Source organism: Nematostella vectensis, chromosome 6, assembly GCF_932526225.1.
Source record: "Nematostella vectensis chromosome 6, jaNemVect1.1, whole genome shotgun sequence".
Classification (NCBI taxonomy): Eukaryota; Metazoa; Cnidaria; class Anthozoa; order Actiniaria; family Edwardsiidae; genus Nematostella; species Nematostella vectensis.
In genome coordinates, this window is record NC_064039.1 from 1,202,173 (window position 1) to 1,219,261 (window position 17,089).

General features: G+C 46.7%; 1 protein-coding gene across 1 annotated transcript in view; it reads right to left on the reverse strand.

Annotated features, from left to right (window-relative positions):
* LOC5510553 (choline dehydrogenase, mitochondrial) overlaps window positions 1-17,089 on the reverse strand; it is a 49,927-nt gene that overhangs the window by 32,325 nt on the left and 513 nt on the right. Inside the window, exons 2-6 of the mRNA XM_048729509.1 lie at window positions 16,574-16,703; window positions 16,091-16,352; window positions 15,266-15,438; window positions 13,951-14,127; window positions 5,612-5,754 (exon numbers count right to left, since the gene is read on the reverse strand). Coding sequence (XP_048585466.1) covers window positions 5,612-5,754; window positions 13,951-14,127; window positions 15,266-15,438; window positions 16,091-16,352; window positions 16,574-16,655 — 837 coding nt within the window. The 5' untranslated portion in view covers window positions 16,656-16,703. The remainder of the gene's footprint in view (window positions 1-5,611; window positions 5,755-13,950; window positions 14,128-15,265; window positions 15,439-16,090; window positions 16,353-16,573; window positions 16,704-17,089) is intronic.

The following is a 17,089-nucleotide window of genomic DNA, read 5'->3' on the forward strand; positions in this document are numbered from 1 at the left end:
GACCTCTAACCGCCTGAACAATACGGGGTATTGGATAGGGATGACCTCTACCTGGCTAAACAATCCGGGGTATTGGATGGGGATGACCTCTAACTGCCTGAACAATACGAGATATTGGATGTAGATGACCTCTACCTGGCTAAACAATACGGGATATTGGATGGGGATGACCTCTATCCGCCTGAACAATACGAGATATTGGATGGGGATGACCTCTACCTGGCTAAACAATACGGGGCATTGGATGGGGATGACCTCTAACTGCCTGAACAATACGAGATATTGGATGTAGATGACCTCTACCTGGCTAAACATCACGGGATATTGGATGGGGATGACCTCTATCCGCCTGAACAATACGAGATATTGGATAGGGATGACCTCTACCTGGCTAAACAATACAAGGTATTGGATGGGGATGACCTCTACCTGGCTAAACAATACGGGGTATTGGATGGGGATGACCTCTACCTGGTTAAACAATACGGGGTATTGGATGGGGATGACCTCTACCCGCCTGAAAAATACGGGGTATTGGATGGGGATGACCTCTAACCGCCTGAACAATACGGGGTATTGGATAGGGATGACCTCTACCTGGCTAAACAATCCGGGGTATTGGATGGGGATGACCTCTACCTGGCTAAACAATACGAGGTATTGGATGGGGATGACCTCTACCTGGCTAAACAATACGAGGTATTGGATGGGGATGACCTCTACCTGGCTAAACAATACGGGATATTGGATGGGGATGACCTCTACCTGGCTAAACAATACGGGGTATTGGATAGGGATGACCTCTACCTGGTTAAACAATAGGGAGTTTTGGATGGGGATGACCTCTATCCGCCTGAAAAATACGAGATATTGGATGGGGATGACCTCTACCTGGCTAAACAATACGGGGTATTGGATGGGGATGACCTCTAACTGCCTGAACAATACGAGATATTGGATGAAGATTACCTCTACCTGGCTAAACAATACGGGATATTGGATGGGGATGACCTCTATCCGCCTGAACAATACGAGATATTGGATAGGGATGACCTCTACCTGGCTAAACAATACGAGGTATTGGATGGGGATGACCTCTACCTGGTTAAACAATACGGGGTATTGGATGGGGATGACCTCTACTCGCCTGAAAAATACGGGGTATTGGATGGGGATGACCTCTTACCGCCTGAACAATACGGGGTATTGGATAGGGATGACCTCTACCTGGCTAAACAATCCTGGGTATTGGATGGGGATGACATCTACCTGGCTAAACAATACGAGGTATTGGATGGGGATGACCTCTACCTGGCTAAACAATACGAGGTATTGGATGGGGATGACCTCTACCTGGCTAAACAATACGGGATATTGGATGGGGATGACCTCTACCTGGCTAAACAATACGGGGTAGTGGATAGGGATGACCTCTACCTGGTTAAACAATAGGGGGTATTGGATGGGGATGACCTCTATCCGCCTGAAAAATAGAGATATTGGATGGGGATGACCTCTACCTGGCTAAACAATACGGGGTATTGGATGGGGATGACCTCTAACTGCCTGAACAATACGAGATATTGGATGTAGATTACCTCTACCTGGCTAAACAATACGGGATATTGGATGGGGATGACCTCTATCCGCCTGAACAATACGAGATATTGGATAGGGATGACCTCTACCTGGCTAAACAATACAAGGTATTGGATGGGGATGACCTCTACCTGGCTAAACAATACGAGGTATTGGATGGGGATGACCTCTACCTGGTTAAACAATACGGGGTATTGGATGGGGATGACCTCTACCCGCCTGAAAAATACGGGGTATTGGATGGGGATGACCTCTAACCGCCTGAACAATACGGGGTATTGGATAGGTATGACCTCTACCTGGCTAAACAATCCGGGGTATTGGATGGGGATGACCTCTACCTGGCTAAACAATACGAGGAATTGGATGGGGATGACCTCTAACCGCCTGAACAATACGGGACATTGGATGGGGATGACCTCTAACCGCCTGAACAATACGGAATATTGGATGGGGATGACCTCTAACGGCCTGCACAATACGGGATATTGGATGGGGATGACCTCTAACCGCCTGAACAATACGGGATATTGGATGGGGATGACCTCTACTTGGCTAAACAATAGGGGATATTGGATGGGGATGACCTTGACCCGCCTGAACAATACGGGGTATTGGATGGGGATGACCTCTAACCGTCTGAACAATAGGGGATATTGGATAGGGATGACCTCTACCTGGCTAAACAATACGAGGTATTGGATGGGGATGACCTCTACCCGCCTGAACAATACGGGATATTGGATGGGGATGGCCTCTACCTGGCTAAACAATACAAGGTATTGGATGGGGATGACCTCTACCTGGCTAAACAATACGAGGTATTGGATGGGGATGACCTCTACTCGCCTGAACAATACAGGATATTGGATGGGGATGACCTCTACCTGGCTAAACAATACGGGGTATTGGATAGGGATGACCTCTACCTGGCTAAAAAATACGGGGTATTGGATACGGATGACCTCTACCTGGCTAAACGATAGGGGGTATTGGATGGGGATGACCTCTATCCGCCTGAACAATACGAGATATTGGATAGGGATGACCTCTACCTGGCTAAACAATACGAGGTATTGGATGGGGATGACCTCTACCTGGCTAAACAATACGAGGTATTGGATGGGGATGACTTCTACCTGGCTAAACAATACGAGGTATTGGATGGGGATGACCTCTACCTGGCTAAACAATACGAGGTATTGGATGGGGATGACCTCTACCTGGCTAAAGAATACGAGGTATTGGATGGGGATCACCTCTACCTGGCTAAACAATACGAGGTATTGGATGGGGATGACCTCTACCTGGCTAAACAATACGAGATATTGGATGGGGATGACCTCTACCTGGCTAAACAATACGGGGTATTGGATGGGGATGACCTCTAACTGCCTGAACAATACGAGGTATTGGATGGGGATGACCTCTACCTGGCTAAACAATACGGGATATTGAATGGGGATGACCTCTACCTGGCTAAACAATACGAGGTATTGGATGGGGATGACCTCTACCTGGCTAAACAATACGAGGTATTGGATGGGGATGACCTCTACCTGGTTAAACAATACGGGGTATTGGATGGGGATGACCTCTACCTGGCTAAACAATACGAGGTATTGGATGGGGATGACCTTTACCTGGCTAAACAATACGGGATATTAGATGGGGATGACCTCTACGTGGCTAAACAATACGAGGTATTGGATGGGGATGACCTCTACCTGGCTAAACAATACGGGGTATTGTATGGGGATGACCTCTATCCGCCTGAACAATACGGGATATTGGATAGGGATGACCTCTACCTGGCTAAACAATACGGGGTATTGGATGGGGATGACCTCTAACCGGCTGAACAATACGGAATATTGGATAGGGATGACCTCTACCTGGCTAAACAATACGGGGTATTGGATGGGGATGGCCTCTACCGGGCTAAACAATACGAGGTATTGGATGGGGATGACCTCTACCTGGCTAAACAATACGAGGTATTGGATGGGGATGACCTCTACCTGGCTAAACAATACGGGGTATTGGATGGGGATGACCTCTAACCGGCTGAACAATACGGAATATTGGATAGGGATGACCTCTACCTGGCTAAACAATACGGGGTATTGGATGGGGATGACCTCTAACCGGCTGAACAATACGGAATATTGGATAGGGATGACCTCTACCTGGCTAAACAATACGGGGTATTGGATGGGGATGGCCTCTACCTGGCTAAACAATACGAGGTATTGGATGGGGATGACCTCTACCTGGCTAAACAATACGAGGTATTGGATGGGGATGACCTCTACCTGGCTAAACAATACGGGGTATTGGATGGGGATGACCTCTGCCTGGCTAAACAATACGAGGTATTGGATGGGGATGACCTCTACCTGGCTAAAGAATACGAGGTATTGGATGGGGATGACCTCTACCTGGCTAAACAATACGAGGTATTGGATGGGGATGACCTCTACCTGGTTAAACAATACGGGGTATTGGATGGGGATGACCTCTACCTGGCTAAACAATACGAGGTATTGGATGGGGATGACCTTTACCTGGCTAAACAATACGGGATATTAGATGGGGATGACCTCTACGTGGCTAAACAATACGAGGTATTGGATGGGGATGACCTCTACCTGGCTAAACAATACGGGGTATTGTATGGGGATGACCTCTATCCGCCTGAACAATACGGGATATTGGATAGGGATGACCTCTACCTGGCTAAACAATACGGGGTATTGGATGGGGATGACCTCTAACCGGCTGAACAATACGGAATATTGGATAGGGATGACCTCTACCTGGCTAAACAATACGGGGTATTGGATGGGGATGGCCTCTACCTGGCTAAACAATACGAGGTATTGGATGGGGATGACCTCTACCTGGCTAAACAATACGAGGTATTGGATGGGGATGACCTCTACCTGGCTAAACAATACGGGGTATTGGATGGGGATGACCTCTAACCGGCTGAACAATACGGAATATTGGATAGGGATGACCTCTACCTGGCTAAACAATACGGGGTATTGGATGGGGATGACCTCTAACCGGCTGAACAATACGGAATATTGGATAGGGATGACCTCTACCTGGCTAAACAATACGGGGTATTGGATGGGGATGGCCTCTACCTGGCTAAACAATACGAGGTATTGGATGGGGATGACCTCTACCTGGCTAAACAATACGAGGTATTGGATGGGGATGACCTCTACCTGGCTAAACAATACGGGGTATTGGATGGGGATGACCTCTGCCTGGCTAAACAATACGAGGTATTGGATGGGGATGACCTCTACCTGGCTAAACAATACGAGGTATTGGATGGGGATGACCTCTACCTGGCTAAACAATACGAGGTATTGGATGGGGATGACCTCTACCTGGCTAAACAATACGAGGTATTGGATGGGGATGACCTCTACCTGGCTAAACAATACGAGGTATTGGATGGGGATGACCTCTGGTGGGGATGGGGATACCCGCCTGCACAATATGAGATGCCTGGCTAAACAATACGGGATATTGGATGGAGATGACCTCTACCTGGCTAAACAATACGAGGTATTGGATGGGGATGACCTCTACCTGGCTAAACAATACGAGGTATTGGATGGGGATGACCTCTACCTGGCTAAACAATACGGGGTATTGGATAGGGATGACCTCTACCTGGTTAAACAACCGCCTGAACAATACGGGTATTGGATGGGGATGACCTCTACCCGCCTGAAAAATACGGGGTATTGGATGGGGATGACCTCTAACCGCCTGAACAATACGGGGTATTGGATAGGGATGACCTCTACCTGGCTAAACAATCCGGGGTATTGGATGGGGATGACCTCTACCTGGCTAAACAATACGAGGTATTGGATGGGGATGACCTCTACCTGGCTAAACAATACGAGGTATTGGATGGGGATGACCTCTGGTGGGGATGGGGATACCCGCCTGCACAATATGAGATGCGTGCAAGTAGCCCCACCTGATTATCGGCATGGTACTCAACCCCGACAGCCTTGTTACCCTCAAAGAGCACCCTGGTGATGAGTGCTCTGGTGTCAGCCTGCAGGTTCGTTCTCTGTATTGCAGGTCGTAGGTAAGCATTGGCCGTATTCCATCGGATCCCTGATGGGGAAAGGATAGTGCATTATAGCGATACTCTATATTAAATGCGTCTTTTATCTACAGTCCTGGCAGTATTTTTTAGATTTACCCTTACCGAGGCATGACACATCTTTATGCTAGCTCTAGATGTTTTAATGAGTACATGAGTAACATTAAATAAACAGAGCACAGGCTATATTTCAAGCATGAGTATTTGCTGCACTGTTCAGTTAATGAAATATGGTTGCTTAATATGTCAATAGTCAGAGATAAATGAATTGAGCTAATTATATCAAGCGGTCTCTTTTCTAATCGAATTTAAATAGTATATTGCAAGGTATTTATTTGTCTTAAATATAATATCCAGCAATTTAAACAGTAAAGCATTAACATTTAAATTAACTTTCACGAAGGCTACTAATGATAGATAGCCACTATTGATAAGCATTATCGACAACTGATATGGAGACTTTAAGTGCCTTCTGCACCAGAATAGCTTCTCGGGTTCTTTGTTCCTTTAAAAAATGGGGGGAACGTCATGGGCGGTAAGAACAGCGATTGTTGGGCTAAATTCTGATAATAAACCATGAATTTTCTATAATTTGGCTTTATTTGCGGTGCGCTCTTAGTGGTTGAAAAACCCGGTCACGTTACGTTGTGTAATCCGAGCCACTACCCCGTGCCGCGCTAACAGTCCCCGGCGCAATAGCCAAAACGTGCCCGATATTTTGGGAAAATTCGTTGTTTATTATCAGAATTTAGCCTAACAATCGCTGTTCCTGACGCCCTGGGAACGTTTCCTCCACGCTAAGTCCAAAAATAGATGTGTGTAGTTGCTAGGGAATGTATGTTGGCCTAAGTTGGTAAATGATCAAATATTTGAGGCGTCAAGTGCATAAACGTCCCATATCAAAAGTCTCAACATCTTTCTTGCTCTTTTTTCTATTTGATTATTGTTCAACAAAAACGGAACTCGGTCCTTTTAAGATGTCAGGGGCCGACTGAGTTAAAAGGGACACACAGTTTGAACGCCTTTTTTAATAAACAATGAGTATGTTGGGTCCAACTGAGTTAAAAGGGGCACACAGTTTGAACGCCTTTTTCATTTAACAATGTTTCATTTAACACCTCCAAAGTATGAGGATTGACTATTATTTAAGTACTGAATGGGCATCGTTTTCTTTGGTCGGTGTTTTTCAAGACGCTAATCGGAAAATCGTGTAAAATTAATCCAACATGTTTCTTCGACGTAATGACTATGAACCTTTAATCTAAAAAAAAAACTCACAGATGTTCAATCAAATTGTCACATGTATGGAAACCCGGCACTGATAAATAGGTAATCATTTAAAAATCCATTAATGAACAGTGTGTAGAGAAGAGGGGTTTTGATGACTTTTTGTAAAAAAAAAAAAAACCCTAAAAATTCACAGAAATTAAGCAAAGACGAATCCTCTTTTGTAGGCGAAGTCACATCCTCTTATCAAATCTTGTGATCCAAATGGTGTCTTTTTTTTTACCAGATGGTACAAGTCACGTGCTTTCTGGAGGAAAAAAACCCTTAAAAGCTCGATTAACTCGGGTAACTCGTAGATAATAGGTATTCGTTAGATAAGTTCTCCAGAGTTTCTAGGATCCCACAGAGGATGAATGTCTCTAATCAGCTAAACACGAACTTCAGTGGCAACCCGGCGTGTGAAAATAGCCCGGCCCCATTTATGCTATTACTGAGACACAGTAGTGCTGTGTACTTGGCGTTCGTGGCAATAGCGGTGACTTCTACTGCAGCCGCTATTTTAGCCATTCTATTGAACGGAGCAATAATAGCGGCAGTTCTACGAACACGACAGCTTCGGGAACTCAACCAAATGGTGGGGCTGGTTTCCTTGGCGTTCGCGGATCTAGCTGTGGGTATACTGGTACAACCCGTTTTCATCGCCATGAGGATTAAGAACCTTAGAGGTTTTACGGCCTGTGATATTTTAGAAGCGATGGATTACATCAACACTCTATGCAGTGGTCTGCGTATAGCGTCACTCACTGTGATAAACGTCGAGCGTTTTCTTGCAATTTATTTTCCATACAGGTACAAGCGCTATATGAGCAACACAGTCTTTATCTTAAGCTTGGGTCTCACGTGCATTGCAGTTGGCACTCCCAGGCTGCTTGTGAAGTTTCAGACTGATCTACCTAGTCGCATTACGGCGACGCTCGCCCTAGACTTCTCGCTCCGTGTTCTTATGTGGAGCTGCTCAATTGCTGTGTGCGTCACAGCAAGAAGGCATCGGATCCGCCTCGTTGTCGCCCCTACCACGGAAGACGCGACGACTATTGAGGTGCGCAAAGCCAAGTTACGAGACGCAAAGCATGGACTGGTCCTCTGTTCTGTTACCTTGCTGAACTTTGTTTCCGTTATTAGCCTGTTTATTCTACACGGCATAGGAACAGGCAAGATCCAATCTCCCAGTGAAGAATTCCGAGCTATTGCCTCACCGCTCGGTATTGTACTCGGGAATATGTTATCTGTGGTCAATCCAATAGTTTATGGTTGGACCCTGAAGAGGCTTAGAGAAGCGATGAGAAGATTGTTTACTAGCGCTCAAAACTAAAGCCAACCCAAGCGTCATCGCCCTCAAAAAGCCACTGACAGCTTACATCCCTTAGCTGCTTAGTTACGGGACGTATCTATGCTACCATGCAAAATGCATCCAAATTCGAACCTATAAGATAATATAATCTATAAGATTTCAAGGCACTCAAATTAAATAAGAAAAATTCAATGCTAAGACAGTTGTGTAAGAGGTGTAAGGTGGCAACCTTCGGGGAAAAAACATTTCTAGATCTCTAAACGAGGGGAAAATGGCAGGAACACGACTTCTGAATTTATTTATTACAAAATTACTAAAAAAATCCAGCACAGAGCTTGGGCAGCATGTAGTTCGGCAAGGCTTCTTCCAGAGCTCAACTGCTGCCATTAAAGTTAACATGACAAGTTTGTAAGAGAAATTTATACAAGATGTGGACCAGCCAACATCGACTACGTATATATCGACCCAGTATATTCCAGCCTCACTGAATTCACCTCTGATGCCATCGAGAGGATTCAGGAACGCGCCTTAAATATTCTCTTTCCCGGTGTAAAGTACTCCGAATGCCCGAAGAGGGCCGGCCCTAGAGCTCTCAAGAATAAAAGATCAGAACTATGTAAAAAGTTGATGAGCAGCTTAAAGACAACCTATTACACCAGGTTGCTTCGTCAAGAACCTCGAAGCCGCTACATCAGTATAAACCTCGAAGCTGCTACATCAGTATAAACCTCGAAGCCGCTACATCAGTATAAACCTCGAAGCCGCTACATCAGTATAAACCTCGAAGCCGCTACATCAGTATAAACCTCGAAGCCGCTACATCAGTATAACTTACAAGCAAACATATAGATATTGTACCTGATGCATCATGCCACACAAACAGGCTGGCGGACTTTGTGACGGTTAAATACGTAGAATTTCTTCAAAACATGAAATATTTGTAATTTATGTAATTTCGTATTTGTAAATACCGTGTGCGCAGATACCTGTAATTCAGATTCGTCTGCAAGAGGTGCATTAACTATCTATCTATGTTTTTTTTTATCTAGAAGAGTGCAACTATTATATCGGACTTTTCTAATCTACTTACTGTTTGGCTACCTGGAGCCAGCCTGGATCCAGAGCTATGACACTGCTAGCTACCGTCCATTTGCCCCTGCACCCGGAACTATGACACTGCTAGCTACCGTCCCTTTGCCCCTGCACCCGGAACTATGACACTGCTAGCTACCGTCCCTTTGCCCCTGCACCCGGAACTATGACACTGCTAGCTACCGTCCCTCGTCCCCTCTCGCCCCTGCACCCTGGACTATGACACTGCTAGCCACCTACCCCTCTCGCCCCTGCACCCGGAACTATGACACTGCTGACTACAGTCCCCTCTCGCCCTCACCCTGGACTATGACTGCTAGCTACCGTCCCCTCTCACCCCTGCACTCTGGACTATGACACTGCTAGCTACCGTCCCCTCTCGCCCCTGCACCCGGAACTATGACACTGCTGGCTACCGTCCCCTCTCGCCCCTGCACCCTGGACTATGACACTGCTAGCTACCATCCCTTTGCCCCTGCACCCTGGACTATGACACTGCTAGCTACCGTCCCCTCTCGCCCCTGCACCCTGGACTATGACAAGGCTAGCTACCATCCCATCTCGCCCCTGCACCCGGAACTATGAAACTGCTGGCTACCGTCCCCTTTCACCCCTGCACCTGGAACTATGACACTGCTGGCTATTGTCCCCTCTCGCCCCTGCACCCTGGACTATGACACTGCTAGCTAACATCCCCTCTCGCCCCTGCACCCTGGACTATGACACTGCTGGCTACCATCCCCTCTCGCCCCTGCACCCGGAACTATGACACTGCTGGCTACCATCCCCTCTCGCCCCTGCACCCTGGACTATGACACTGCTAGCTACCGTCCCTCTCGCCCCTGCACCCAGAACTATGACATTGCTAGCTACCATCCACTCTCGCCCCTGCACCCGGAACTATGACACTGCTAGCTACAGTCCCCTCTCGCCCCTGCACCCTGGACTATGACACTGCTAGCTACCGTCCCCTCTCGCCCCTGCACCTGGAACTATGACACTGCTGGCTACCGTCCCCTCTCGCCCCCGCACCTGGAACTATGACACTGCTGGCTACCGTCCCCTCTCGCCCCTGCACCCGGAACTATGACACTGCTGGCTACCGTCCACTCTCACCCCTGCACCCTGGACTATGACACTGCTGGCTACAGTCCCTCTCGCCCCTGCACTCTGGACTATGACACTGTTAGCTACCGTCCCCTCTCGCCCCTGCACCCGGAACTATGACACTGCTGGCTACAGTCCCTCTCGCCCCTGCACCTGGAACTATGACACTGCTGGCTACCGTCCCCTCTCGCCCCTGCACCCGGAACTATGACACTGCTGGCTACCGTCCACTCTCACCCCTGCACCCTGGACTATGACACTGCTGGCTACAGTCCCTCTCGCCCCTGCACTCTGGACTATGACACTGTTAGCTACCGTCCCCTCTCGCCCCTGCACCCGGAACTATGACACTGCTGGCTACCGTCCCCTCTCGTCCCTGCACCCGGAACTATGACACTGCTGGCTACCGTCCCCTCTCGCCCCTGCACCTGGAACTATGACACTGCTGGCTACCGTCCCCTCTCGCCCCTGCACCCTGGACTATGACACTGCTAGCTACAATCCCATCTCGCCCCTGCACCCGGAACTATGAAACTGCTGGCTACCGTCCCCCTCGCCCCTGCACCCGGAACTATGAAACTGCTGGCTACCGTCCCCTCTCACCCCTGCACCCGGAACTATGACACTGCTGGCTACCGTCCCCTCTCGTCCCTGCACCCGGAACTATGACACTGCTGGCTACCGTCCCCTCTCGCCCCTGCACCTGGAACTATGACACTGCTGGCTACCGTCCCCCTCGCCCCTGCACCCGGAACTATGAAACTGCTGGCTACCGTCCCCTCTCGCACCTGCACCCGGAACTATGACACTGCTGGCTACCGTTCCCTCTCGTCCCTGCACCCGGAACTATGACACTGCTGGCTACCGTCCCCTCTCGCCCCTGCACCTGGAACTATGACACTGCTGGCTACCGTCCCCTCTCGCCCCTGCACCCTGGACTATGACACTGCTAGCTACCATCCCATCTCGCCCCTGCACCCGGAACTATGAAACTGCTGGCTACCGTCCCCCTCGCCCCTGCACCCGGAACTATGAAACTGCTGGCTACCGTCCCCTCTCACCCCTGCACCCGGAACTATGACACTGCTGGCTACCGTCCCCTTTCACCCCTGCACCTGGAACTATGACACTGCTGGCTATTGTCCCCTCTCGCCCCTGCACCCTGGACTATGACACTGCTAGCTAACATCCCCTCTCGCCCCTGCACCCGGAACTATGACACTGCTAGCTACCGTCCCCTCTCGCACCTGCACCCTGGACTATGACACTGCTGGCTACCATCCCCTCTCGCCCCTGCACCCGGAACTATGACACTGCTAGCTACCGTCCCCTCTCGCCCCTGCACCCTGGACTATGACACTGCTAGCTACCGTCCCTCTCGCCCCTGCACCCAGAACTATGACATTGCTAGCTACCATCCACTCTCGCCCCTGCACCCGGAACTATGACACTGCTGGCTACCGTCCCCTCTCGCCACTGCACCCTGGACTATGACACTGCTAGCTACCGTCCCTCTCGCCCCTGCACCCAGAACTATGACATTGCTAGCTACCATCCACTCTCGCCCCTGCACCCGGAACTATGACACTGCTGGCTATTGTCCCCTCTCACCCCTGCACCCGGAACTATGACACTGCTGGCTACCGTCCCCTTTCACCCCTGCACCTGGAACTATGACACTGCTGGCTATTGTCCCCTCTCGCCCCTGCACCCGGAACTATGACACTGCTGGCTACCTACCCCTTTCGCCCCTGCACCCGGAACTATGACACTGCTGGCTATTGTCCCCTCTCGCCCCTGCACCCTGGACTATGACACTGCTGGCTACCATCCCCTCTCGCCCCTGCACCCTGGACTATGACACTGCTAGCTACCGTCCCTCTCGCCCCTGCACCCAGAACTATGACATTGCTAGCTACCATCCACTCTCCCCCTGCACTCGGAACTATGACACTGCTAGCTACCATCCCCTCTCGCCCCTGAACCCTGGACTATGACACTGCTAGCTACCGTCCCCTCTCGCCCCTGCACCCGGAACTACGACACTGCTGGCTACCATCTCATCTGGCCCCTGCACCCTGGACTATGACACTGCTAGCTACCGTCCCTCTCGCCCCTGCACCCAGAACTGACATTGCTAGCTACCGTCCCCTCTCGCCCCTTCACCCGGGACTATGACACTACTGGCTACAGTCCCTCTCGCCCCTGCACCCTGGACTATGACACTGTTAGCTACCGTCCCCTTTCGCCCCTGCACCCTGGACTATGACACTGCTGGCTACCGTCCACTCTCACCCCTGCATCCGGAACTATTACACTGCTAGCTACCGTACCCTCTCGCCTCTGCACCCGGAACTATGGAACTGCTAGCTACCGTCCCCACAAAAAAAAAGAAAAGCTTTCTGTTTGCTCCGACTAAGAATGCTAAAAAACGTCATAGCAACTCCTATGTTAAAGAGACGTACAACATACTTTTTCGATCTTGTAAATATTTATAGCAATAATTTATTTATCGTTCATCCACTCAAAGGAAGGCCATGAAAAAACAACACCTTGACGCCAGTTATAGTTTAATTTTTTTTTTACTTCTAATGAAGTGGCACATTTTAAATCAATTTTTTTGAATAAGTGGAGCTTTAATTAACATACTTAGTCTTTCTGCTCTCTGTTGTAATGAGTGAATTACCTTGAGCTGTTTACTAGGCAGAAAATATCACAACAAAGGTGGCTATTGGGCATGTTACCAGTCAAATCAGAAATTTATTAAGCCAGAAATTTATTCTGCCAAACATATAATGCGAGAGGGGCACCATAAAACCACTCCTTGTGTGTAAAAAAGTTACTAAATTGTAGACAAATTTTCAAGCTTACAACTGATCGAGTCTCAAGAGACCACTAATAATTGATTACCTTTGTGTATCGTCTCAAGAGACCACTAATAATTGATTACCTTTGTGTATCGTCTCAAGAGACCACTAATAATTGATTACCTTTGTGTATCGTCTCAAGAGACCACTAATAATTGATTACCTTTGTGTATCGTCTCAAGAGACCACTAATAATTGATTAAGTTTGTGTATCGTCTCAAGAGACCACTAATAATTGATTACCTTTGTGTATCGTCTCAAGAGACCACTAATAATTGATTACCTTTGTGTATTGTCTCAAGAGACCACTAATAATTGATTACCTTTGTGTATTGTCTCAAGAGACCACTAATAATTGATTACCTTTGTGTATCGTCTCAAGAGACCACTAATAATTGATTACCTTTGTGTATCGTCTCAAGAGACCACTAATAATTGATTAAGTTTGTGTATTGTCTCAAGAGACCACTAATAATTGATTACCTTTGTGTATCGTCTCAAGAGACCACTAATAATTGATTACCTTTGTGTATCGTCTCAAGAGACCACTAATAATTGATTACCTTTGTGTATTGTCATATCCATCCAGCCAACACCCTCTTGTTGGTAGCCATTCATATCCTCAGTAAATGGGTAACCAGCTTGCTGTGCGCCCTCCAGGAAGGCGTGGAATAAGGGGTTATTAGTCTTGCCCCGGCTAACATGTAGTGGTCCATCCCCCCCACGGTAGTCATCAGCACCTATTGGAAATAGAATACATATATAAGGAAGGGCCTAAGGAAGTTATGAGTCAAATTTGATGATTTTATCACTCTTGTCTCAACAAGCCCAATTCCAATTTTCATGCTAAGCGACTTAACAACTGGAGTGAATAACATCAAGGGGAAGAGGGAGGAGGTATCTTTATCCTCCCATGCCTCTTTGTTTGGTATTAAATAGAAAACAAAGCCTTAAAATAAACGGATCCAAATAAACCTCAGAATAAAATTCACGATCAGCCCCCCCCCCCCCAAAAAAACAACACCATTAGTTGGTTATTGACTGTAGTCAGGTTACTACTGTATTTAGCAATAAATACCATACATCTACTTAACAAAGGAGATCTTTTTCAGGAGCTGATTTGCAACCAAAACACACCCTGCATCTACCCCTGTTTTCAAATATTTTTTCGAGATCAAATCTGAAAATTTAATATGTACCTGCTGTGTATCAGTAAAGGAAAGGCTTAGTTTCAGTTAGGCTTATTTATGAAATTTTCGATTTGTCTTAAACCCTGTCCAATTGTAGCCTATTGCTTATATCTTTATATTTCCCACTTACCTAGCTCATAGGTTTGTGCCTTGTATTACTCTGGCCTACTGCTTTGTCTATTTCTCATTTTTTACTCTCCCAGCTCATAGATTTGTGTACTATTGTGGGCTATTGTTACCCCTATTTCCATGCATTTCAATTCCCCTAGCTCATATGTTTGTGTCTACAATCGGGAAAAAAACTGTCAGGACTCTGTCTTTTCACCTAAATTTTATACAGTAGTTACCTATTGAAATAAGTATTTTTTGCTCCCCTTCCCCCCCAGCACAATGCTGTTCACCACTATACCAAAGTGTGCAGAGATGATTTCTCAACAGTGTAACAGGGGAGAGATGAGTTTTTGCCATTTTTGTAGAGTAACCCTTTTGACGCCTGAAACTGCTCAAAAAGGACGTGTCTCAAGGGTAGTGTCTCAACAAGTTTTGTCCACGATTGTAGCTGTACTATTGTGGCCTACTGTTACCCCTACTTCTGTGCATTTCTACTTATCTAGGTCATGGGTTTATTTATAGTGGCTGTATTAATATGTCCTACTTTTCCCACTATTTCTATGCATTTTCTACTCACCTAGCTCATGGGTTTGTGACTTTCTGAAGTATGGCAGGCAATCTGCATAAGACCACCCTTGGGCTCCTTCTCTCTCCCATCGGTCATAGTCATAAGCGTGACCTCGAATGTATACCATGGCGTTCAGAGAAGACGATCCTCCCCACACCCTTCCTCTGGGGCAGTACATCACCCTAAAAATATATACAAATGATAAAGTTTTATATTTCGATAGACTATCTTGCTGTTCAAGCGAAGTATCAAGCCCAAGGTATCCAAAGACTAAATTTTTAAAGAGGAATTGGAACAATGAGCTTCAAGCTTTTTAAATGAAACATGCTTCATACACATTTTGCTAGTGATCATGTTTTTTTTTTGCAACTGGGATGCTAGCCAGTTAATTAATTAATATTCTAATAAAGTTGTCTGACTACTTTGAAATGCATCTGTGGGTCACTAGTTTGCAACTAAATATTCTTTGATCTCATTTAAAAACATCTAGTTTTTGATATGACCTATGTAATCAAATTTGAGCCCCAGGGATCATGCAGAAATGGCTAACCGCTTAAACTATTAGAGGCTTATACATGACCGGCTCACAATGTCAGGTAGCAGAGTAGGTACTCTAGTCTCCACCCTGCATTTTTCTCTAGAGTTTTTATTTTGACTTTTATCTAGACTTGCACCACAGTCTTTCAGGTTTAATTTTCTGACAATGTCTCTATCATGAGAAACAAGGTACTTTTGCTTTTGAAATTTCCATTAATCTGCTGTCACCACAGTTAACTAAGGGGAAGGGGGGCAGTAATCATTGATATCGTTAGAGTGAAATATCCCCTAGCATACCTATTGTTCATGTGTTTTTGTGGGGCGGTGTGATAGTACCAGTTATATTTATCATCACAAAGGTTGTAAATCAGAGCAGCAGGCATATGGATTTTCCATGTTCTATCCTTAGGACCAGCTTCAAGAAGAAGAACCTTACTATCAGGGTCTGCTGAGAGCCTATTGGCTAGGACACACCCTGCAGAACCTGCTCCACAAATGACGTAATCATGCTCAGAGGAGAAGGTGGCTTCTGTTGACTGGGAGCACCTTTGTACTGAGTCTGAAAAGGATAAAATATAGAGATCATTTTGTGTATGTGGAAATGTAATGACCAAATTTGCAAATTGGTGAAGGGAGAATAGCTTGTTTCAAATGATGTCAAAAAGGTGTTTTTTTCTAAAAAAAGGCTTGAAATTTTCAGAGAAAGCAAAGGAAGTTCAATCTTTAAATCCAGGTTGTGTGGTTCATATATTTTATCATTAAAACAAAAGCCATTCTTACTGCTGCCAAGCTTGTGAAGTAGACAGGCATATCTCTTGAGCCTCGGCACTAGACGATGGAACCCAACTGCAGTTAATGCCATTTTAGCTGAAAGGTCCTGTTTCTTGGAAGGCTTTAGTCATCCCCTTGTCTTCAAGATGTAGAAAAAACGATGCAAGTTAGTAAACAATAAAAAGATGGATTAGAAATCTTCTTCCGCTGCATTTCACTGGGCTAGCATTTGTGAGTACTAGAACAGTGAAAGGAGTTTCTGGACATTGAAAGAACAACTTATGTTGTGAGTATAAACACATGATTATAGGTGGGTTATTGATGTTACAATTTCAAGCAAGAGGTATGTGTGTGTCTAGGGTGGGGGGGAGGTTGGGTTTGGAAGTTCTGAATAAAAATGGACAACATTTATTAGCCCCCTCCCCCTCCTCAAATTACTGGCTACTGGACTGATGTTTTGGAGTGGGGAGGGTTAGGGGTGTGTGGGTTCAACTATCAGAAAACAATGATTCATTTTCTTCTCTA